The sequence below is a fragment of the Acanthopagrus latus genome, chromosome 6 (assembly GCF_904848185.1).
Source record: "Acanthopagrus latus isolate v.2019 chromosome 6, fAcaLat1.1, whole genome shotgun sequence".
Taxonomy (NCBI): Eukaryota; Metazoa; Chordata; class Actinopteri; order Spariformes; family Sparidae; genus Acanthopagrus; species Acanthopagrus latus.
The window spans coordinates 23,383,182-23,407,087 of record NC_051044.1 but is presented as its reverse complement, the minus strand read 5'-3'; the positions used below and the strand labels follow the sequence as shown (position 1 = coordinate 23,407,087).

The 23,906-nt window shown below is 41.6% G+C and overlaps 1 protein-coding gene across 4 annotated transcripts in view; it reads left to right on the top strand.

Annotated features, from left to right (window-relative positions):
* The first annotated feature begins 278 nt into the window (after positions 1–278).
* The window catches only part of ptpra (protein tyrosine phosphatase receptor type A), a 48,314-nt gene continuing 24,686 nt past the window's right edge, over positions 279–23,906 (top strand). For 2 of the 4 annotated variants that reach the window (XR_005075429.1, XM_037100568.1), the window contains exons 1-20: positions 279–732; positions 12,979–13,025; positions 13,328–13,409; positions 13,520–13,975; positions 18,303–18,402; positions 18,601–18,674; positions 19,171–19,307; positions 19,766–19,856; positions 20,109–20,185; positions 20,305–20,341; positions 20,470–20,567; positions 20,955–21,074; positions 21,321–21,487; positions 21,586–21,721; positions 22,062–22,208; positions 22,304–22,397; positions 22,535–22,611; positions 22,786–22,920; positions 23,423–23,548; positions 23,712–23,863. Coding sequence is in view for 3 of the 4 variants with exons in the window: in XM_037100568.1 (XP_036956463.1) it covers positions 13,005–13,025; positions 13,328–13,409; positions 13,520–13,975; positions 18,303–18,402; positions 18,601–18,674; positions 19,171–19,307; positions 19,766–19,856; positions 20,109–20,185; positions 20,305–20,341; positions 20,470–20,567; positions 20,955–21,074; positions 21,321–21,487; positions 21,586–21,721; positions 22,062–22,208; positions 22,304–22,397; positions 22,535–22,611; positions 22,786–22,920; positions 23,423–23,548; positions 23,712–23,863 (2,327 nt within the window). In the remaining variant the exon portion in view is untranslated. Of the gene's footprint in view, positions 733–12,171; positions 12,273–12,978; positions 13,026–13,327; positions 13,410–13,519; positions 13,976–18,302; positions 18,403–18,600; positions 18,675–19,170; positions 19,308–19,765; positions 19,857–20,108; positions 20,186–20,304; positions 20,342–20,469; positions 20,568–20,954; positions 21,075–21,320; positions 21,488–21,585; positions 21,722–22,061; positions 22,209–22,303; positions 22,398–22,534; positions 22,612–22,785; positions 22,921–23,422; positions 23,549–23,711; positions 23,864–23,906 lie in introns of those variants that run through there. The other 2 variants (XM_037100570.1, XM_037100569.1) reach the window with 2 other exon arrangements.

Below are 23,906 nucleotides of genomic sequence, written 5' to 3'. Positions count from 1 at the left end.
AGCCCTCTGTTCACTCTATTGGAGCACAAAACCACCTTCAAAAGAGTAAATGTAATGTCCCTGCCCTCACACATGTGTCCTGCTCACAGTAAACATCTCAGTTACGTACTCATGAATGGGACAGTGTCACTGTGGTGTGGTGGCCCTGATTCATTCCGCTGCAGTGGCTCAGTCTGGCCCGTGCAGGCTCCGCCTCGGCCGGCAGGTGTCGCTGCGGGCTGCGGAGACGCAGAGTGGAGAAGAGACGGGGCCTGGCCTGGGAATTTGCTGCTCGCTTCCCATTCTTCCTATGCAGACAGACACACAACATGGCGGACTAGAATAGTCGGCCGACGCGCCCGGATACAGCGGACAGACCGTGGGATTTAACGTCCAGAGAGGCCGAGTAAGTACTCTCCGAAGGGGACGAGACGTCAGGGCGAACACGGGGTTTTTTCTGGGAGTGCCGTCCTCGCCTGGATTTAGCAGATAAACTGACCGCGAAGTGTTGCTGGCTGTGTGTCCCGGATCGTGCTTCCCTCCTCCTGCTATCACCCAGGTCCCCCCACCCCGCTCACACTCTCGGTTCCTGGGGTGTGGAGACAGGGGCCGGGGTTGAAAAACGTGGAAGAGAAGGAGTGGATACATTCCTGCTCGGCTTTTCTTTCCCCCCTCCACCTCCAACACCACCACCACCACCACCACCACCCCGCTCCCTTCCTCGGGTTTCCTCTGGGCGCTACAAGAGTTGAGGTGAGTTTTCTTGTTTTTGTCGCGCTCAGCCCCGAATCACACTTGTTCCGACGTCGCTGTAGCAGCATGTTTCCTCTCGCTGTAGCGTTGTGTCACCCACAAACAAGCACTTTGTCCCCCCCACCCCACCCTCACTTCCACCCACACGGGCTTTCATTAGATACCTGTGACACAGAGGAGTCAGCCCGGGGCTGAGCTGGGGAGCGGGGCTTGTGTTTGATAGTTGTGAGCCTCTTTGTGAACGCTTGAACATTTGAGAAGTAGCTCGGAGGCAGGGAGGGATTTTTTTTTCTGGTCGAAGGGGGCTCTCGAGAAAAGGGGGGCTTGGAGATGAGTGCGACAAACACTTGAGAAGTGACTCGGTTTTTTTTTTTGTTCTTTTTTGTGCCAGCGCGGATGCTGTTGCGCTGGCAGTGGAACAAAGAGGAGATCCAGGTCCGTCCTGCCTCACTGGAAAGTACACTTTATTGATCAACGCTTTGTTATTACACGTCCAGAGAGGGTGGGGAGCTGCCTGGGTGGGTGGAGGAGCAGAGAGGGGAGGGGGGCTTCATGCGACCCACAACAGGAATTAGGTCGCCCCCTAACATTAACATGTAAGGTCTGTGAAATCACAGCAGCGCCTGCTTTGTGTTTCTTCTTCTTCTTCTTCTTCTTCTTCTTCTTCTTCTTCTTCTTCTTCTGCTCTCTGACACTGGAGTGAGCATTCCCCTCCACAACCTCTCCCAAAGTTTTTTTTTTTTTTTCTCCCCCTCTCTCTGTAATGATTAATAATCTCCCCTCTTTCTGAGTGTTGGGTGTAACCCAGCATACCAATTCAATCTTGTGGCTGCTGAAGTTTTTTTGATCTTGTTTAATTTTCACGTCATAACTCGACAAAGTTGTGATTTCTCAGCTCATTAGAAACACTGATTATTCTTTTGAATGGCTTGTTTATCACGAGAAATGGGGTCGATCGGAGACAGAACGGGCGCATGCATCAGCGTCGACTACGGGAATAGTTTGAATGTTTGAAAGTCAGAGCAGAGAGGCATCATCTGGGTCTGGGGGGGATGTCTGAGCAGCAGCACTTATCCCACCTTACCACTCCGCAAAACTCTTTCGACTTCACCGAGGTTGTCACTTTCAGCCCGCCCAAGTACAAAAGTCAGGCTGCACCTCCTGCAGGCTTGTGTGACTCCTCACAGGCCTACCTTGACCTCTGCATGTCAGGTCTGGACACGTCCGCCTCTTTCCCAATGTGGCTGTCAAAACCATCTCTGGTCGTCAAGCAGGCCCTATCTCAGGATAGTCAGACTGCCTAAGGAAAATAGAGGCAGAGCTGTTATCATCTTCCTCGCTCTGCTGTCCATATCTTCTCCAACCTATTTTAAGAAAAAAAAAGGAGTTATTTCCATCCCGGGATCCTGCAGAGGAGCTTGAGTGATCCTCACACCACCACACGTTTCATGATTGGCCCAGTTTCTAAAAATAACAATAAAGTGTAGCTTGAAATCGGCCTGTTGGAACTTTGTGCGTGAAGTTTCGATGGGTGGATCGTTGAAATTACCTCCACACCGTGAGATTTCACAATTTCAGGGTACTGACACAATATTATGAGCTGACTCTTTGGGTGGGGCAGGAGGTATATTTTTGTTTCCACCTGTGGGTCCACATATTTGACTGTGGAAGAGCACTGTAATTCTGCCTCTGACAGAATAAACACAACGACATTTAGAGGATTATGGAGCATTATGCAGCCTGATTCCAGCCACATGTGATATGCCATCCAGCCTCAATTACACTGATTTCGCAACACAGGAAATGAACCTGTTTGGTGACTAACAAGTTCATGAATCAGATATCTTGCCCGGCTGTAGCTGTTTCAGCCAGAGCCCATCCGGCCTTGTTCTGTCCCTCTGTAGATGCGGGTTAGTAATTACGTAATCCCTTGAAATGATTGAGTAAATCTTTTGTTTTACATTCTCCTGATGTGGGATGATTGATGCTTCTGGTTCACCACAACTGTGATGTAGATGGATAGCAGTTCATTTCTTTTCATTGGAGTTCAAAGACTAGCCAGGCTTTCTGGGTTTAAGAAGTGTTTCAGATGTGTGAGAACTTTCCTGTGATCTTGTAAGCTCTCGTGTGAACCTGGTCAGTCAGAATCATGTTACTGCTTCCTTATTTTAGCAGGGTGCTGGTTTGCCATGAGGTGTGATAATGGCACCGAATGTTGGAGTTAGAGACCGAATTTGGCTCAAAGCAGCACATTAACACTCTTGCATGTGAAGGATTACACTTGGTTGCGTCTCTATACCTAACAAGAGACACATAAATTCTTTGATTTTTATACAGTACGTCTTGGCGGTGGAGATAATTCTTTGAATGTGTCCATATTTCTTATTTTGTTAGGGAAAAAACGCAAGTAAAGTGACGCATTGGATCACTTTTTAGTCAGTTTTTCCCCCTGGATGAAAACTTTGATGTGCTGTTTTAAACAATGCCTTCATAGTGGAGGTCAAATTCAGGTCTGATTCAGAATCAGTTGCGAGCTGTAGTTATAAATATTTATATTTGCCCTTGGCACCGGCCTTCAAGCCTGCAAGACCTCTCTTGCCCTGTTGTGAAAAAATGTCCAGAGAACATGTTGGCAGTCTTTGAATGCACCACATAAAGTTTGATGTGGAGAGGAAAAAGGAGAAGCGCTGTCTGTGAAGGGAAGTCTCAGATGATTGTCTCTTAACTTCAGACGGGCTTCTTATCTGTTGGAGGAAGAGGAGGGGACGAGTACTCTAGGATGGTCACTAAAGATATGAGAACCTTCACTTTGGGTTCCTTTATTACAGAACCTGCGACCAAAGCAAAGAAATAAAGTGTGGCAAGGGAACTGGGCATGTTTTACTGATGCCAGGCAGAGCTTAATTTGAAATGACTTGATATTACCAATGCTGGAAAAAAAGTATCTACAAATTTGAGTTATTTCAGAAACATTTTTACTTGATGTAACTTTCTACCTCAGCTTTACTCAGATTGTGGTTACTATACAAATTACAAATATTGCTTCTTGTTAATTACAAATTAAGTTTAGAATTTTAAGATTTATATATTTATGCATTTATTTATTTGATTTAATGTGTTTCATAAAGCCGTTGCTCTTAAGATTAGATACACCTCCACCAGTACTTTTTTCTTTTATCCTTAAAATACACTTGGCTCATAGAAACCTCAATACGTTTATTTAGGTAATATTTCACTTGTCACAATATTTTTTTACAGTATTGCTACATTACTCAGACACACAGTATGTAATTTCTGCGGATGGGGGCCCTTCATAAAAATGTAGAAAACAACAGATTTAGTGTGACAACATTGTGAAGTAGCGTGGGATCATGGGAGTTGTTGTCTTCATTGTTAAACAGCCACCTTTGCCAAAGAAAATCTCAGACTCAGACAAAATTGACAGAAAAGGCTATGATATAAAAATAAATACTTACATTTCCTCATCTACAGTATGAAACCTCTACCTGTTAGTGTTACTGCAAATATACTTTTTCACATTCAAGTCAAATTTCAGAGCGTAGTATTTTGTGAAATCATAATAAAGTGTTTGTTAAACAAAAATCAAACTTAAATGTGGTCTAAACACCAGCAGCTCTGCAAGCATAAAATACTCAAAATTATGTTTTACATCAAGAAACTGATCAAAGTACTGACTGGGAATCTGACCCCTTTCAGGGCTTTTCCAATACTCCATTTTGGACATTACTCAAAGGTATTGAGTTTTGATGGCTAAATGTAAAAAAACAGTATTGGTGTTGTGTTTCAAATAGCAGAGGCGATAGTGAATCTGGTTTCGTTGTGGCCCTTGGGCTGGCCGTTTGGCCCCACACCACACTCCAAGGTCACAGTGGCTTCTGTGGGGAGGCCATGCTTTGCGCCTCCACATCCTCTCTGTGTCCAATGTGGGAAAGCTGGAGAGGCCCCTGGCATGCTCTGTGAGAAACCCCACAATGAAGCAGACACAGCGCAGAGCTTCGCTGACCACTCTCACTCATTGAAACAAGTTGAGTTTTCTTGATCCTTCCAGCATGGTGGAACCAAATCATCATTACAGGCTTAATAACAGACGCAGCGGTCACTCTTGCCTGTATGATTAGCCAGAATAGTAATCCCATGCTTCTCTTCGTCTTTTCATCAACTCACTAGCTCATGAATGAAGGCAACAGGAACACAAACCACACCAGCAGGGAGTAGTATCCCTCAGAAAGGGAAGTCCAGAGGATTGTGGCTGTTGTATGTGGCATTGGGGACATATAATCTGTGGTCTGTTTCGGAGCGAGAGTCCTAGCTGCCCTGAGTTAGGCCTACTTCAGTCTCCCGTGAAGAGAAGCATTCACAGTATTCCTGTTGCCTTGGACCCCCCCACCCCCTCCCAAGACATAGAAACAGTATTAATATGCCATGAATGGAGACAGACAGACAAGCATTATCTCGCACTGCAGCGACTGGAGAAGCAGGATGCCCTGTAGAAAGCCAGAGGGAAATATTTCCCTGCATGAATGGTGAAGTCCCCTTGACCACCACGGCTGGTGTCATGTCAGCCAGGCCTGTAGGGTTTGTGTCTGTTTGGTTTTCAGCTTGCTCACTTGCCCCAGGCTACCCTCTGTGAATTATTAATACAATTTGTTGATTTTAAGAATATTATTTAACATAAAGGCAGTGTGAGTTGTATGGCCTCATAAGTGTTTGGGATTCTGTAAAATATAGATAAAACGGCACGTGTTATTATACAGAGGAACAGTGTATTTTCTTCCACCTTTTGTAAAATCCATCATCATCTTGAGCCATTCATTAATGTCATGTCCACGCAGTCGGAAAAGATACTTATTAATTCACCTAAGGTCACACGTGAACACAAAAGCATCAGTGAAATCGGCAGACTTGAGTGGGAATCCTCCATATTAAATGACTACCTTGCATTGATCTTACGTCTTTGGCCTTTGGTTGTCATGGAGATGTAATTGGACTTCCTTTATATTCTACCTATAAGTGTTCCTTTCACTGTGTGAATGAAATGGCATGGGAACAGCCCAGCCCTTTCACAACTGTGTGATTGCACTCCTATGAGGTCTGCAGTTGGCCACAGGCACAGAAGCAACTGTCTTCTTTAGTTGGTCATGCTCACCACGCGCACGCACATTCAGCAATGAGCTCTGCACAATGGAAGGATTTTGTGGTTTAGTATGTAGTCTTCTGTGACTTATATTATATCCATCTATGGGGTAATTATTTTCAGTTATGACATTTTTAGGTATGTATGTCAAATTAAATATATCCTTTTGTTTTGATTTTTATTTGTAACGTGTTGTAATCTTCGTGTTACTAAAACATTCAACTGAATTTCTCCATTCTTCACACCTGACACAACAAAGAACAGATTGTTGTATCTGAATTACCCGCATATTTTTTTTATCTTCATATTTTTCAGTCAGTTGTCCGCATTTTCACTCAGTTTAATCCATAGTCATTTCCCAGGAGTTAAACTAGAAACGTAGCATGAGGGATTAGTATTACTGCTATTAGGGCTGCAACATATTATGAAAAGAAAATCATATTGTGATTATTTTAACAGATACAATGATCGTGATATGATTGAAGATTAGTGAGAATGATTTTATTTTTGCTTCACAATTTTCATTTCCAGTGGAGGAACTATTAAAATCATGACAACATCGTCATTTTTTTGGAGCTCTCACATGAAAAACGTGATTTCTTACATTTAGCCAAAAACTCTTGTCGGCCAGGGCATCTCTGCGGCATTGTTTTTTTCATGCATCCTGCCTTCTTTAAAAAATTGCAGCTTCTTGTGACTTGTATATCCCACTTTCCCATATTACAGTTTCAGTGATATCATCTGATTATGCGTCCCTGATCATAGCACACGACTGGGACAAAATATCCATACAACAACATATCGTGACAGTTGAAATGCGAAAATCGATACACTGGCTCCAAATGTTGATTTTTAAAAAAAAAAAAAAAATTAACATTTGGCCCTGTGCAATGATCACACAACAGTTGCAGTGTGTGAAATAAAGAGGCGCTAAGCTTAGACCGTGCACTGTGCACTCCATGATGCAGTCAATAAATACAGTATTCAGTATTACAGTATTCCTACAGTTTGCCTTGTAGGGGTATTTTGGTTTTTTCAGTTAGATATCTTTATGTATCATTAGATGTCTGTCTGTCATCGCACATTTTCTGTACTGTGATAATCGAATCATGAATTGTATGATATTGTATCGTGACTGAGTGAGTGTGAGTCTCACCTCTAATTATTATCGGTATCAATACCAATATTTTGGCACAGATGCCTGAACAATACTAAACAATGCAGCTTTATTGTTTAATTATAAATCAAATGATCTACTGAATGCATCAGTACGCTGTTATATAAAGAGCTATGTCTGGATAAAATACCATCTAAAGTTAGAAATGTTCCCAATGTAGAAAAACTTCATCCAAGAACAAGTAAACAAGCTTAAGAATCTGCCCAGGCATTCAAAGCCAAATTTTCATTGAGGGTTTGAGTCCTGTTGTTTTCCTAGCATCAGTCAAGCAGTGCAGCACGTCCTGATACAGCAAGTAGGCTTAGAATAGCACTAAGGAGATATGGGGAGTGAATAACAAATGAACCATAGTCAGTTTTGATTAGAAAAAGGAAGCAAATGTCCTGTCACATTTGTGTGTGTTTTTCTTTTTCCCTGCAGTCAGGCTATTGATTTTTGGTGCTTGTTGCTTGTCACAGTCTTAAGAAAGTTGTGGCAGGTTTGCGCTTGGCGGTAGTGCAGCTCATCCCAGTGATTGCTGCCTTAAAGGTCCTGCTCCCTGTGCTCTCGGCTTTGTCTGAAAAAATATTCACATGGTTGCACAAAACAAGTCAGACGAGCGTGAGCTGCACGACTACCTTTTCAGTACATTCATTCACTAATAGATGGGCATGTACATGTTTCCTCTGCAGGGAATAGCATGATTAAAAAAAAGAAATATTTACGCTCCGCTTTATTTTATTTTGGAGTTGGTGGGTTAGGAAAGAAAAGATGATGGGTGCTTTGTCAGTTAAATCTGTTAATGAAACATGACATCAAATGAAAGCAAGTAAGATAGTGAGACCTATGTTTGTTCTTTTAAGAAGCATATTGGTCTATCAGTAACAGTCTCTGGTCATGTGTGATTAACTTCCCATGTAATAATATAATCCCGGTTGGATACGTTTCAGGTTTTGCCGTTCTGCTTGACTGGTTTGTATTTTTATGCGAACTGACTGAATTGGCATTTGTCAGGTGTGGATGGAGAGCACTGACATAAATAAAGATGGACACCATGTCTCCACTTCCTCCCACATTACAAAAACCAAGCCAAATTGCTGATGACTATATATTTAACATTATGGGTATCATTATATTGTGATATAGCATTTGTCCTTTCCTGGTTTTAAAGTCTGCTTTACCATAAAGTGATGTAACTGTCTGAACTTACCAGACTGTTCTTCTGGTTTTAATACTGTCTTTTACCCACTTAGTCATTATATCCACATTACTGATGATCAATTATAACTAGTGTTATGAAGTGCTTTAATGCAAAATTTACTAATACTATACTATATATGTATGTGTGTATATATATGTATATATATGTATGTATGTATGTATGTATGTATGTATGTATATGTATATATGTATATGTTCTTCACATTATAGTCTAAAAATATTGCAATATAATTTTAAGGCCATAAAACCAACAATACTTTCAACAATATCCGTTTCCATTTCAAAGCCCTCTAGTGTTTAAGTGGACAGAAGTCCTTCATTTTTTAGCCCAGTTTTTATTGTGAAACATTTGCAGGAACATTTTATGGTCATTGTCATGCAAGGTCATCTTTTTTTCAAGTAACACAAGACCAAAGTTATATTTTATTCATTATTTTGATGTGAAACCTTTTGGAGGGAAGAAATTGAGCTGAATCGTTGTTATGACGAGTAAAAACCTGTCAGTGTGTCAGAGTTGTCACGATGGATTATGTTTTTGGTTACACTCTCATTCATCGGCTCTTACTACGTTCCACTCTGAAGTGGTTGAGTTGTGTCCCGTAACTAGTGGTAAAATTCACTATTACCAGTTCCGTCCGATATTTGGCTCAATTGAAAATAGCTCAACTGTAAGTTTCTTTTCTTTCTCTTGCATTGTCCGTCATTTGAGTTGCCGTCCCATCCCCCCAGAGCGTCTTTTTAAAGCGAGCACTGACAGCACAAAACCTAAAAACAGCACAAATAAAAGCACTTGCCCAAGTACCTCTTAAATTAATGATGTCCACTACCAACGCACAAGTCTGAATTGCATGCATTTACACACACCCACACGCGCGCACACACTGGAAGACTGCTGCTTCTCAGGAGGCCGAAACACATTAAGATGCATCTCCAGGGAGCTTGTTCTCTTGGGTCTCCAGTCTCTGGATGAAAAAAGAAAAACTCTCAGGCTCCTGCAGCATCTCGGAAGTGAAGATTAGCAACGGGACCAGCTTATATCACTTACACCAACACAGTGACACGTCATGCAGCCTCTCTGGTTGGCATGCAGAAAACAATGAGTCATGCGTCATTAAGAAAAGGTTACACACTCAAAAAAAAAAAAAATCTTTTTGATGCGAAACATACCCATGAGTATATCACGTCCCATTCACTACACATTGTGACAGATGCTGTCTAAGGCTAATTTACACAAAATGGTACTAATCACTGAGGTTGTCCATTATAGCTGAGTCACTCCTTTTAATGAGGACAGAAGACGTAAGGGGTTGGGGTTGTAATGTGGTTTGTGGGTTAGCAAGGGATTTGTTTTGTGTCTTTATATGACCAGACAACCTGTAGGCTCAGGAAGACAAAGTGCAGTCGTTATAGTACGCAATGCTTTGTTTGCCCTTATGTGTCACTCACCAGCAGGATATCATCATGTGGAATTAACATACTATTTGGTCAGGATCACGTTGCACCTGCATGTTAAGTGGCAAGCGTGTGTAAGTCTGTATTTTTTTGTCTCTAGAGTGGTTTAGACATGGACAGCAGTCATTATTTGAGCTATTGATTTGATGAGTGACACAAACTGAGTAGGCAACAATTATGAGACAAAATGCCAACATTCTTCTTTCCCAGCTCTGCTGATTTCATGACTCACCTTCATTTTTAATCAGAATATCTCTTGGTCAGAAAAAATAGACATTTGGAGACTTTCCCCCTGGGTAACTGGGTGCATGTGTAACTATTTTCAGATATTTTATGGAGCAGATGAATTACTGATGAAATGTATTCATTAGCTGCAACCTACACAATTCAGACAGCTGAAAGACAAAGAGAAGGCCCCTCTGAAAGCATTTCTGTGAAAAGAATAGTCACAGCCTGCCCTTATTTCCACTTAAAAGTCAAGCCAAGAGAAACGTTTTTGTGTTGGTGTTGGTGTTTCACAAAAGGGCATCCATAGCAAAAGTATTTAGAAAGACATTTCTGTTGAATTTTTCCATCGACTGTTTTGCTTTTGAAGGCATGAATTGTTTTTTTGGGAAGCAGACATTTGCTGGCTAAATGGATGCACAGCTGGGTGACAGAGAGAGAGAGAGACAGCAACAATTGGATTTGTAGGTTAATAGCATCGTCATTGACAACATAACTTGCTCATCATGCCCCATTTCAGGCTGCAGCCAGAGCCAAACAGCTCCTTCCTAAAACCAGAATCTAAGTACCGCAATGAATGAGCTCAATTCAAAACACCAGAAGACTGGCAACTATTGGCACTATTAGGGCTTTTAGTGCCCAATTTATCCTCTGCCCACTGATGTAATAATCCCTGATGTAAAGCATCAGTTTGTGTGTGGTAGCGCCGCAGTGTTGGCTCAGCGCTGAAGTATCTCTGTGAGCAAAGGCAGACGAGCTGGATTATTTCAGGGTCAGGACCATGGGATTAGGTCCAGGGATTATCACAGCTCAGTCAGGGAGACAACAGCCTTGTTGGCCTCTGGGATTCTGAAAAAGACTGACAGCAAATCGAGCCGACGACCACCCATCCTCCGTCATGCTTTCCCCAAGTCAGTCATTCCTCTGGTCTCCACCGCTCATCCCCATGTCAGTGGCTGAAGAGAGTCCTAAATGCTAATTCACCGTCACTGCAGGAATTTAAATGTGACACTAATTCTGTTTTGGTCGTGCTGCGGGCGATTAATCTCTCAAATGTTCATTCAGTTTGGCCTTTTTAAGTCAAAACCCTGTCAAATGTAGATGAATGTGAAGATAATCCGTTAGTTTTTAACTCATTTCTAATGATCTGTGATATAACTGTTATTTAGGGATGAGAGTCTCTACAAAAAACTATCGATTCAATTCACAGGGCGCAATAGGATCATAGAAAAGATTATCAATGATTGTTTTGTCTCACTATGTGACAACTTGCTACTTTTTAAAAATATGTGTGTAATAATCCGTAATTCAAACGAAGAGATGCATGTACTTCCTGTGTCTTTGCTCACACTCAGCCATCCTCACCAAAACCAAGAAACAGCCTTAGAATCTAAACAAGATGCAGATGCTCACCTCCATTTCATTTCACCATCCAGCTGATTTAGAAGTGAGCAACATACAGCCCCGTCTCACAGATTTGTTACAGGTGATCATAATGTTGAGAAGTGGGTCTAATGTTTACCAGTCAGTTCCTTTTCTGCATCAAGACATAACATTCAAGAGAGAATCCAAATGCATCCATGTATTGATATTTCCTCCCCAACCCTATCAAATTTCCTGGAAGTCCAAATGAAAAAAAATTAATGTTATATGAGCATATTAACATGATGCTTTTCTGCTGGAAGTCACCATATAATAATAATGAATTTTTGCCAAATGCTAATCTACATTTTTAAGGAAAAATGTGTCCTTATCTTCACACCTGTGTCCTTTTAGAGCTGCAAGATATTGGAAGAAACACACATTATGATATCGGGTATGACGGACTACAGAAATGTTCCTGCTCAGAAGCTCTTTGTCACAGTGCTAGTTAAAATTCCAAATGTCACATATTAAATTTTTCAGTTAATGTAAACATTGGGTAGTGTTACTGATTCACTGAATCCCTAGAATATCACTTGGTTACCATCACGGCTCCTGCCAAACCAAAACACAGAATTTATTCGCCTTGGCTCGAAATGTAGCTAACTTTAGTGGGTTGAACACATCGAGTATGGAGTTTATTTAGTTTCTGAGCCATGATGATGCTTGCTGTTAATGCTTTATTATGTAGTAATGCATTTTATAGAATGGCCAATAGAGGTGGGTAAAAATCTCGATTCATCAACGCATTGCGACATATTTTTTCCGATTTCAATATTGACTCAGAAAATCCTCTGAATCGATTCAAGCAAGCAGCGGCCCCCAACCACCCCTGCTGTCCCTCGCCGGACGCCTCTTGGTCCCCACCTCCAGCAGCTGGAAGGGCCTCAACCACGACCTCGCTCGAGGGTAGCCGATGTCTGACACACAACTCCCAGCGCAGTCGGTCTCACCCTGGCCGCTGCACCAAGTGCCCGCGGGTAGCACTGTCCTCCGGGGAGAGGGGGGGGGTTCAGTGTCAACCTTTTACCTCCTTGCGCCGGAGGGCAGAGGGACCGCGGTTACATCTGTTTGTCAGACAAAAATGTACCATGTTGTCCCAGAAACAACGGCACTTTGTCAGCTTTACTATAGTTGCACTATTTTATAACTAAACACATCGTGTGCCTTTGTTTACATTTCAGTACTGACTAGAACTTCCTTGAGGTTTACAATTTAAGATTACTTTTTTAAATTAAATTATTAACAGGTACTCTAATGAATTATTCGCTTATTACTACTTATTACCGAATTGATAACGAAGCATTTAAATCAATATGGAATCGAATCGATATTGAATCAAATTGCGACCTAAAGACTTTAAATCGAATCGTGAGGTTCTTAACAATACCCAGCCCTAATGGCCAAGACCGCTTACGTGGAATAGCACCTGACACGATGTTACTATCACAGATGCTCCCAAACAATATATTGTGCAGTCCTAGTCTTTATTCATCCTTAGAGAGAATAAATAATATGGATGACAAATGATATATTTATTGACTGTTTTAACAAATACAGTGATGATTTCCTCTGTGTCGTGCTACATGCTAAGTATCCCCTGTTTGCTTCCTAGGACCACGCTGTGCGAATGAGTGATTGATGCGAACTTCCCTTCTTCAGGTAAACATTTAACATGCACAGATTAACAGATTTCAAGTCTTTTTTTTCATGTTAGATTTAGAATTAAAGTATTAGATTTAGAGTATTACCCTCCAAAAATGAACATGTGGGATTAGGATATAAGATTTAAAAATACAGTGGATTATACAACACAAGGATCAAGTCTACTAATCTTAATGAAAAAATCTTTGGGTTGAGTAACTTTTTTTTTTTTTTTTTTTTTTTATCGATTTCAAAGAGATTTGAGTTTTTGTTCATGACTAAAACCTGGTTATCCCTTCTGTTGTGCCTCCTCCATCTAGGGCAGAATGGGTGTGTGTCCCCTGCTCCTGCTGCTCAGTCTAGCCCTTGGGGCCTCAGCCCAGGATCATGTACCCATCACAAGTACGAACCGTGTCTGCTTACATCAAATTCCTTTTATTATTCACCACCTCAACTTAAAAGACTTGCTCTGAAAAACTGCACCGTACTGAACAAGGTCTTCTTCTTTCTAGGTCCTCCAAAAATCACTGCCAAACCCACAGATCCCCCAGTCGCACCATCTCTCAACTTCACAGTCGCACCCACAAAAGCCCAAGCAGGCCCACCCACGACGCTTGCCCCCGCAGTCATCCCGGTGACGACAATAACAACAACAACAACAACAACAACGACCACCACCACCACAACCACCACGGGCTCAGCTGTTGAGGATGATGCAGAAGTAGTGGGCCCCAATGGCACGGGGCGGTTGTTACCATTCTCCCCACCTCCAGCTCCAACTGATGCCCCACAGGCACCACCGACCACAGAGCCCCCACCTCCCCCCACCCCGGCAGGGGGAGACAACAAGACAGCAGACACCCCAACTACAGAGACTTACACTGATGACGACGGGGATATAGTAACGGTGGAGACAGAGACCACCACAGAACCTGGGCTGGATTCCACCTCAGACACCACCCCACATGGTGAGTGTGTGTACTTATTCAGGGGTGTCTGTTCATTTAATGTGGGAATACATCTTATCTATCCACCATGAAACAATATACACAAAGTTGAACATTAGGGAATTGTGTCAATCACTGATGGAATCACTGATATATCAATAACTGATGGAATGCAACTTAATACATTTACTCAAGTACTGTGTTTTGAGGTACTTTATTTCTATATATCTATATATATCTATATCTATATATATCTATATATAAGTAAATAAGTAAGTATATAAGTAAATATATCAAATACATTTACTGAGCAAAAAGTACATTAATTGCTTCCAAAATCTAGTATTACACATACACACTTTAAGACTCTTAATTATTATTGTATGCGGGACTTCTACCAAAGTCACGTTTTAACACGATCTTAACTTTTATTTACTCCATTATGACCCGAGGGTCCCTTTTACAGCCCTGATAGTAACATCTTTTTACAGTCACATGAGGATGAGTCATAAAACACAGACATGTGTTGTACTCTACCAGTGGTAGCCTCAGTAGACCAGGATGCCTTGAAAAAACGAGACATGTTGAGTTGTGATTTCAGTGACTTGTTGTATCTGGAAGGGAATAACACCCATTTACCATGTTGTGGGAATTGCTATGATTCTGTCTGTCTTTGCGTAGACCTACAGCTGAATGTAGATAGACATTACCATTCTCACATTGTCCGTAGTTGTTCAGAGTCATTAAGAGAAATGTGGGACATTTTGCATATTGTTCAATGGTGGGAAAACAGCTGGACCAGAGAGGTTTTTTATGTTTTTTTGAGGTCCTAATGATTTCTCAACACATTTTGGCAGCATTGGTGCCTTTATTTAGAACTGCCACTTATCATCAGATCATCCAAGACACATTGTAGAGTTAGGTGTGAACATGAACTGAAATAGAAAAGGTTAAAGGAATATGGATGCAGCAATAAAGCAAGGCTTCGTTCAAAAAAAAACCCTGGACTACATCACAGATCAGATTGATGGAATACCACATAAGAGTGTCGGGGGGTGGGGTAGTTGTTGTTGTTGTTCTTCTTCTTCTTCTTGTTCTTGTTCTTCTTCTTCTTCTTCCATCGAGCCGTGTGTTATTCATGGGGGCCGGCAAAGCAGCAGCAACAGCTCCAAAGAGCAGCCAAGTGAGCTTTCTGGTCAAGAGTCGACCTTTAATATTTTAGAGACTCAAACACTTTTCTGCTTTTAGACTCCATTGTAGCAGTGCTGGAAATATCCTGATGTGACATACCTGCATTTGACCAGTCACCCACAGGAGCGAGAGTGCCACCAAACCAAATGACCCAGACACTACCTAAAACGGTTATTCTGAATTAAAAACAAACAATGTAGATGGAAGATTAGTATGCATCTTTTTGATTTCATGTAATGATGCTTTTGTATAGCACAGAACTTGGGATTGAAGCATTAAAATAGACTTCAGCACATTAAACATGAAGAAAAATACTTTAATTTTCAGCATCACTTTTAGTAGCTTTGTGTCTGCTCATCCTAGTAATATACTTGTGAGTGAAACATGACTCCCCCACCCTTTTTCTTTTACATTAATTATTCATATTACATGATCATAGAGAAACGTACAAATCACTATCAAATTTCATTGATTGATTCGGAAGGATGTTTTTTATCATAGATCAGAGTAACTGTTCTGTTCTGAATCATTCTGCGAGAGGATTTGAAGCTGTTTTGGTTTTAAAAACACTTGGAGAGTGTATTTTCAGACTTATTGGGAAGCTGTGGAAGTCCAGACGAGCATCATACATGCTTGGTCAACATAAATACAACAGCTGTGCCTGCACAGCTCTATGGTATGTCTGTGTTATATAACATAATCACTTTGGGTTGTTAGGTGTTATGTAATTGCTCTATTGTCTCCCCCTGGCCGTCTGTGAGCCTTGTGTGGAGAGCTGTGAGCACTTCTAGATGGCATGAGATCTGTCAAGGCTGTGTCAATTCCACATGATGCCCACAGCCTGTTGTGCTCCGGCTCCATTGAATGTACACATTGTCCGATGGGAGAACACTGAAATAGTCCTGGGAATTGTGTGTGAAAATGCGACATAACTGGGAGGCGTTCCAAACCACCTCCCAGCAGAAAGTGCACATGGAGCACGAAGTCAAATGATGCATTCTTCGCCACATAGTTTGCCCGTAACGTTAAGAGTGTTCTTGAATTTTTGAGTCTGCCCCTGGAACAGCTGATTTTGTCATTGCATTGTCACCGCTGCCATGCAGTTTTCTAGAAACATCTCTTCTTTTGTTGTGGCCCAGTGTGTCTTACTGACCAGTCAACAGCACACAAACGGCAGCCAGTTTTTTGTGTGTGCCAAACTCCTGTTGTTGTTCACGCAGATCTCATGTCTTTTGTGTTAACACTGACAGTTGTAAGGTCACCAGGAAGACCACAGGGTTGCCTTCAACCAGTAACTCATGCGCGTGGTGGAAACATACAAATTGGTCAGCTATTGTAATCTACAGGAGGCATCACGAAAAATAGATGACTTGGTTCATGTAATGTCTAATTTGTTAAGCCTGTGTGACCACACTGCTTTGTCAACAGTCAGTAGCATCACAATAGTCCTACTTGGGTGCCTGATTCAAAACAAGCGTTTAACCTTAAAACTCTGAATAATTCATGAGGAATTTATGGCAAACATCCTAAATGTTTTAGTATGTTATACCACCACCCTGTGTCTGCTGTTATCGTGAAGCCAAGGGTCAAATCTCTCCACTGTTAATCTGTGATTTATGTGCCTGCTCCAAAGGACACTCCTTCTGTCTCTCTATTTGGGTTTCTGTTTAGGATTTCTTTTCCCTTTTGGAAGCTCAATAAAATATTAACATGGACAACTATTATGGAAAGGAAAGATGCAGGCTGGTGTTGAAAGAGGCAGAGGTCGTTTTACAACCTTGGCTCTGTTGGTTTTTTTTTTGTTTTTGTTTTTTTTTTACCCACATTCTGAAATGTTAAAAAGCTGAAAAACTTTTGTTCTGGGGACTTTAAACAGCCACTAGATATTGAATATAGTATTTATACAATTTTAAGTAAGCACATTAATTTGTCAGTTGATCGACAGAGTGATAATAGCAATAATAATAATTAGAAAAACAATATTTTTTATATATATATGTATTTTCCAATTAAGGTTACAAAGTGCTTCACAGAAAAGGAAACATCTGCAGATAAAGACAACACAAATTAGGAACAACGGATTAAAAACTAAACACAAAGAATGAGGGATTAAAAACAATAAAACAAGGTCTATTTAAATAAAGGTATGCATATATCTCTCATGTCAGCACATTACATATCAGGCTACAGCTAGTAGCTGGTTAGCCTAATTTAGCTTTAAGGTGCATTATGCAGTTTTGGAAAAAAAATAAAACTCGAAAAGTTACCATTTATAACATCAAATAGGTAATACAAATACAAATTCAGAAGTAGTTATTTGATATTGTTCCATAACTGAATGAGCAGGTCATCATCAGAGGGAAATAAGGTTCCACAGTGTTTGAAGCTAGAAAGGTGGCCGCTCGGAAGGGTCAAAGGAAAACAGTATGAAATCCAAATTGTCTTTTGAGGACAGTGTCTACATTGTCTACCTTTTTTAAAGACTGAAAATTAAAATAGTGTAATAGCTTGCCTTGCTTTGTCCAAAGATGGCAAAATCTGCCAAACAGCATCTCTAAATGTGGTTGCAGTGGCCTACCAGTCTCAAGGTATTATAAAAGTTTATATCAAGTTTCATGTCCGTCTGCACTAAAATTTTGCCACTAATCAAAAAGGACTTTTTCATTCCTTTAAGGTTCATTGTAACTGATAATATTGATTATTGTGTAATGCTACATACCATGGTAGTTATTGTTCTTCTGAGATTGTGAAAATCTCATAGTGCCTCTAATGCTGCTAATTAGCAAGTTAGATCATGTTCAAAGTCTGTCTCACACTTCCGTTGTGGTTTAAATGGATGGTCCTATTTGAATTTATATTGATATGTAAGAAAACTAAAACACGTAAAATCACCTTCCCATGTTTTGCACATTTAATAATTTTTTTGTTAAAATGTGTTACATTTATAAACTGATAAAACATTCACATTGAAGTCCTCACATTTCATCTAATGGTGTAATATGACACTCATGTAGTTAAGGGCAATGGAATTTAGCATCTGTTAAAAAAAAAACACTGACTCACCTCAAGTGTTGAGACATCTTTTTGAATATTTGTTTTATATTTTAATCCATCTTACAAACCTTTATTCTCTGCTTTCTTTCCATCTCTGATGTAGACAACAACCAGTCTGATGACATGCCGATCATCGCAGTCATGGTGGCTCTGTCCTCCCTTCTGGTCATCATCTTCATCATCATCATCCTCTACATGCTCAGGTTGGTGAACTGCAGCTGATGTTGCACACAGGCTGGAGACCTGTGGTGAAGGCCCGAGGTGCTCCTGTTGCCATGGCAATGGCTGATTGGCATTCAGCTGCGAGACTAAGGCGATATGTTTTTGTTTGTGTGTGAGTGTCACAAAGATACACACGTCTCTCTGTATTAATATGCACTTTGATCTGCATTGATTGACAGGTTTAAAAAGTACAAGCAGGCAGGGAGCCATTCGAACTCCTTCAGACTCACCAATGGTAGATCAGATGATACAGGTAAAAACTCCCACACATGCATCAGTGTTTGTGTATGTGCATCTGTTTGTGTTTGTGTGTTTTGTCTGTGTCTGCAGATGTAACTGAACACTCACTGAGCCGGATTCATTCATTTGTTTTGGGTCGTATCAGCAAATATTTACGGCCGACTTGACCTAACCGGTGACTCTTAGTTGTTTCTGATAACACTTCATTGAACTCGCTTCCCTGACTGATAACATTACACTGGTTGACCATTGGCAGAGGGCTTTTGTTCGCTGTGATTACCTAACCAACAGGGCTGCAGTAACCTCGCTCTTGTCTCATTGTTGAATCACATCGCCCTCTGGTGGGCGCCCTGTGAAAAGACAAATGATGAAGTTAGTGCAACTTGGTGTAAGACAGCTAAACTCTCACTTTTTCTACCCCCTTCTTCCCTGTCTTTATCTCCACCTGTCTCACCCCTCCCGTTCCTTCCCTCCTCTCCTGCCTCCTCCCTTCCTGCTCGCCGGCGCAGAACTTCAGAGCGTCCCGCTATTGGCCCGCTCGCCCAGCACAAACAGGAAGTACCCTCCGCTTCCCGTGGACAAGCTCGAGGAAGAAATGAACCGTCGCATGGCTGATGACAACAAGCTCTTCAGGGAGGAGTTTAATGTATGGCACACTCAACACACACCCTCCATATACCAAATACTGGATCTTAAATCCATATCCCTCTTTCCAAAATTAGTCCCAACCAGGTGCTTGTAGACCAGAACGTATTTCAGCTACATCAGGGTTCGCCGAAAGATTGTCCAAATTCTAAAAGGAATTTGAGATTTTTTTTTTAGTTTTTTTTAGTTTTTTTGTTTGCAAATTACAGCAAATCAAACAGCTACAGATAAACAGATAAATAAAATGTAAAAATGTCAGATTATTAATTTTAAAAAGTCAAAGACAAATTGCTACTAGACAAATTGCGCTTATTTCTGTTGTTAGATAATCAGTCCACTGCTGCAGTACCAGCAGGATATGATGTTCAGGATCGCACAGAGATATTTTGAACTGATACGCATCGGTCTACTCTTCCTCCCTGTTATCTAAATGTGTGTGTTTTTCTCTGTGTGTTCCAGGCGCTGCCGGTCTGCCCCATCCAGGCATCATGCGACGCTGCTTCCAAGGAAGAGAATAAAGAAAAGAACAGATATGTTAACATCCTGCCATGTGAGTGACAACAGAACTGTGATACTGACTGACATTATCTGCCAGTAAAGCTTTAAGAAAGATGAATCAGTGAGGTCGTAGTAAATAACAGGAAGCTGGCAGTAAAAGACATTATACAAAGTGATTTACCGAGTTATACTTTAGTGGTCAGGATGGAGAAACGGCAATCCAGCATGTGTAATTAAAACATCCTCTCTCACTGTGCTCCTCCTCTGCTTCCTTTGATTTCTTCTCTCTGTGTTCCCCCCTCAGATGATCACTCCAGGGTGCACCTCTCATCTCTGGAGGGAGTCCCCGACTCTGACTTTATCAACGCCTCCTTTATAAATGTTAGTACAAGTGCCGTGTTTTTTTCCAGGAAAAAAAAAAAACAATTCTGCTCGTAATATTATGGACTCTTACTTTAAACCCCATCATAACATGTCTTCTTTACATCTTTCTTTTACAGGGTTACCAAGAGAAGAATAAGTTTATTGCAGCTCAAGGTAAAGTTTGTGAATGCACTGGCAGCAGAAAGACGGTGCTGTATTTTATTTGACAAACAGACTACCTGATTACTGGTTTATTACTCGTCCTCTGAGTTTCTGTGTCTCTGTTAATCTCTGTCTCGCAGGGCCGAAGGAGGAAACGGTAAATGACTACTGGCGGATGATCTGGGAGCAGAACACAGCCACTATTGTCATGGTGACCAATCTGAAGGAGAGAAAAGAGGTGAGAGAGCTGGAGACAGAGGGTTGATGACGCATGTGTTCATATACTGTGTTTGATGATAGTATGTCATTTACATATACAGTTGGGACTGGATATCCCTGTTTAAAATAACAGTTTGGTTTTATGTTTAACATGTCTTTATTTGGTTTAGTTAGTTAAACGGTGAACTTTTTAAACCCTTGTGTGAATTCTTACATGAGGGCAAGCACGACTAGTCTCCAAATCCTGACTTTGCGTTCACCTCATGTTAATTTTTCACGCTTCTTCTGTTATACACACAGTATTCTGGCCTTTTTTCCCCAAGTGAAATACATTGAGGCTGTTACCACTTTGTATACACAGCTTTGCGAGTGTGCTCAATGTGAATACCATCTCTCCCCATTTCAGTGCAAGTGTGCCCAGTACTGGCCGGACCAGGGCTGTTGGACATACGGGAACATCCGCGTGTCTGTTGAAGACACAATGGTTCTGGTGGACTACACCATCCGCAAATTCTGCATCCAACAGGTAATGTCTCATGAGAGTGTGAGTACCAGGATGTAATCATTTCATTGTGTTTATCTTCTGTCTTTCTCTAAAAGTGTAGGTGTGACTGAATACACAATAAAAACTGCTGCAGCATTTATCTAAAAACCCTTGATATGGTGACACACATTACTGACATGAAATAGATGTAAAATAGATTCAACACTGATTTGAGTTTAGTGACCTAAAAAGAAACCTAGTAAACACTAAGTTGTTTTTTTGTCTCAGGTGGGAGATGTGTCTGGGAAGAAGCCTCAGAGGCTCGTCACCCAGTTCCACTTCACCAGCTGGCCAGACTTCGGGGTGCCCTTCACCCCTATTGGCATGCTGAAGTTCCTCAAGAAGGTCAAGAATTGCAACCCTCAGTATGCCGGGCCCATCGTGGTCCATTGTAGGTGAGTGGATCAAAACTCGCTCTCTTACTTTCGTCTATTTTGCTGTGTTATCTTCATCTGACACACAACTCACAACATGTCATATTTTTGTCTGTCAGTGCGGGCGTGGGGAGAACGGGTACCTTCATTGTGATCGATGCCATGTTGGACATGATGAATTCTGAGAGGAAGGTGGACGTGTTTGGTTTCGTCACCAGGATCAGAGCCCAGCGCTGTCAGATGGTCCAGACTGATGTAAGTCCAGTGTTGACACATATTACGATTTCTGTTAGGGCTGCTCAGCTAATCACATTACCAAAATTGCAATACAGGCAAATATAAATATCCAAATGTCACGAGCTGTGATTTTAATATTAATGGTATAATATGTGATATAACAACAATTAACCAAAAATGAGCATCATATCGCAATCTCATTGTCCGTCCAAAAAGTCACAATATGACTGATTTATTTTAATTTCCATACAATGCAGCCCTGTTTTCTTGCCACATGAATGGCTGAGATTCAGTGTTTGTTTCGTGCAACAATTTCTGGCTTCCACTTGTTCCTCACCTCTCTCACTCTGCCCAACAGATGCAGTACGTGTTCATCTTCCAGGCGTTGCTAGAGCACTACCTGTACGGAGACACAGAGCTAGAAGTGACCTCTCTGGAGTCGCACCTGGCCAAACTGTACGCTCCCTCACCTGGAGCTAGCAGTGGTCTGGAGGCAGAATTCAAGGTCTGCGTGCATGAGAGAAGAGACAGTTTTTCATCTTTGACCCCTCAGTTCTCATAGCTCTTGCATCTAAACAGCTTCAATCTGATCATTTCTAGAAACTGACATCCATCAAGATTCAGAATGACAAGATGAGAACAGGCAACCTGCCAGCCAACATGAAGAAGAACCGAGTGCTGCAGATCATTCCATGTGAGTGACCACTTGGCATATACAGTATTACTGTGCCTGCAGACGGGGATGAGAGCCGTGATGCACGTCATGAAATTGCAGATGTATAGTCCATGTGTCGGCTCTTAAAGTTCAATGTTTCTCCTCTTTTCTAACAGATGAGTTTAACAGAGTGATCATTCCAGTCAAGCGTGGGGAGGAGAACACCGACTACGTGAACGCCTCCTTCATTGACGTGAGTGTAAAAGCACCTGCACGAGAGTTGATCATTTCATTTCATTAATGCAGGCAATCGATCAGATGTTTGAAGTCTCCCTCCCTTCCTCCCACTGTTTATATCTGTATCCACCATTCATCTCTGCATTCCCTCTGGACATTACTTCCTGTCATCCCCTTCGTCTGCTCACAGGGCTACCGCCAGAAGGACTCCTACATGGCGAGTCAGGGCCCCCTGCAGCACACCATAGAGGACTTCTGGAGGATGATCTGGGAGTGGAGAAGCTGCTCCATTGTCATGCTCACCGAGCTGGAGGAGAGGGGGCAGGTGTGTGTCTGTGTGGTTGTGTGCAGTTACAAACACTAGTATTAAATATCAGCTCAATAACTGTCTAAAATAGAATATTGATGTTGGATAATTTACTCTATGGTAGTCAAGGCCTTTAGTCTTGTAAAACATGGGTAAAATGACTTGATCAGTAGTGGTTTTCTGACATTTCTTCATGTTAGATCTTTAATAGAATGTGATATAAATTCTTACTGGTCAAGACACTACAGCACAGATGGAGCGGAATTCGAAACAGGACAGTCATACCAGGAAATCCTTTTTTAATGGACAGACCTTGGGGTTATTTCTAGCAAACATGGTGGATTGGTGTCAGTTTCCTTCTTTGCTCATGTAATTAATTATTAACAGAATTTGAAATTTGTTTCTTTCCTTAAAGTCATTAGTGTTTAGATATTTGGAGGATCGGAAATCCACTATCCTAAGATTTAGCTCATCATTAAGCGTGGTAATTTGACCGTCTCTGTCATTATGGCTTCTGCAGGAAAAGTGTGCTCAGTATTGGCCCAGTGATGGAGCGGTGGTCCACGGGGACATCTCCATTGAGATAAAAAGGGAGGAGGAGAGCGAGAGCTACACAGTGCGTGACCTCCTTGTCACCAACAACAGGGTAAGAAAGGACAAATAGAAAAACAGTGGAGGGTTTGACAGAGGACAAAATATTAGCAATTAACATTTCTAATACTGATCATACACCAACAACAGCATTTGCTTATTTGCAATATTGCCAACATATCCTCATATTCACTTTTTGTTCTTGTCAATCTGTCCAGGAGAACAAGGCTCGAGCGGTGCGTCAGTTCCATTTCCACGGCTGGCCGGAGGTGGGCATCCCCACTGACGGTAAAGGCATGATTAATATAATTGCTGCGGTGCAGAAACAACAGCAGCAGTCGGGCAACCACCCCATCACAGTGCACTGCAGGTAAGGTGCACACACATATCCACACACACACACAGAGCGGTCT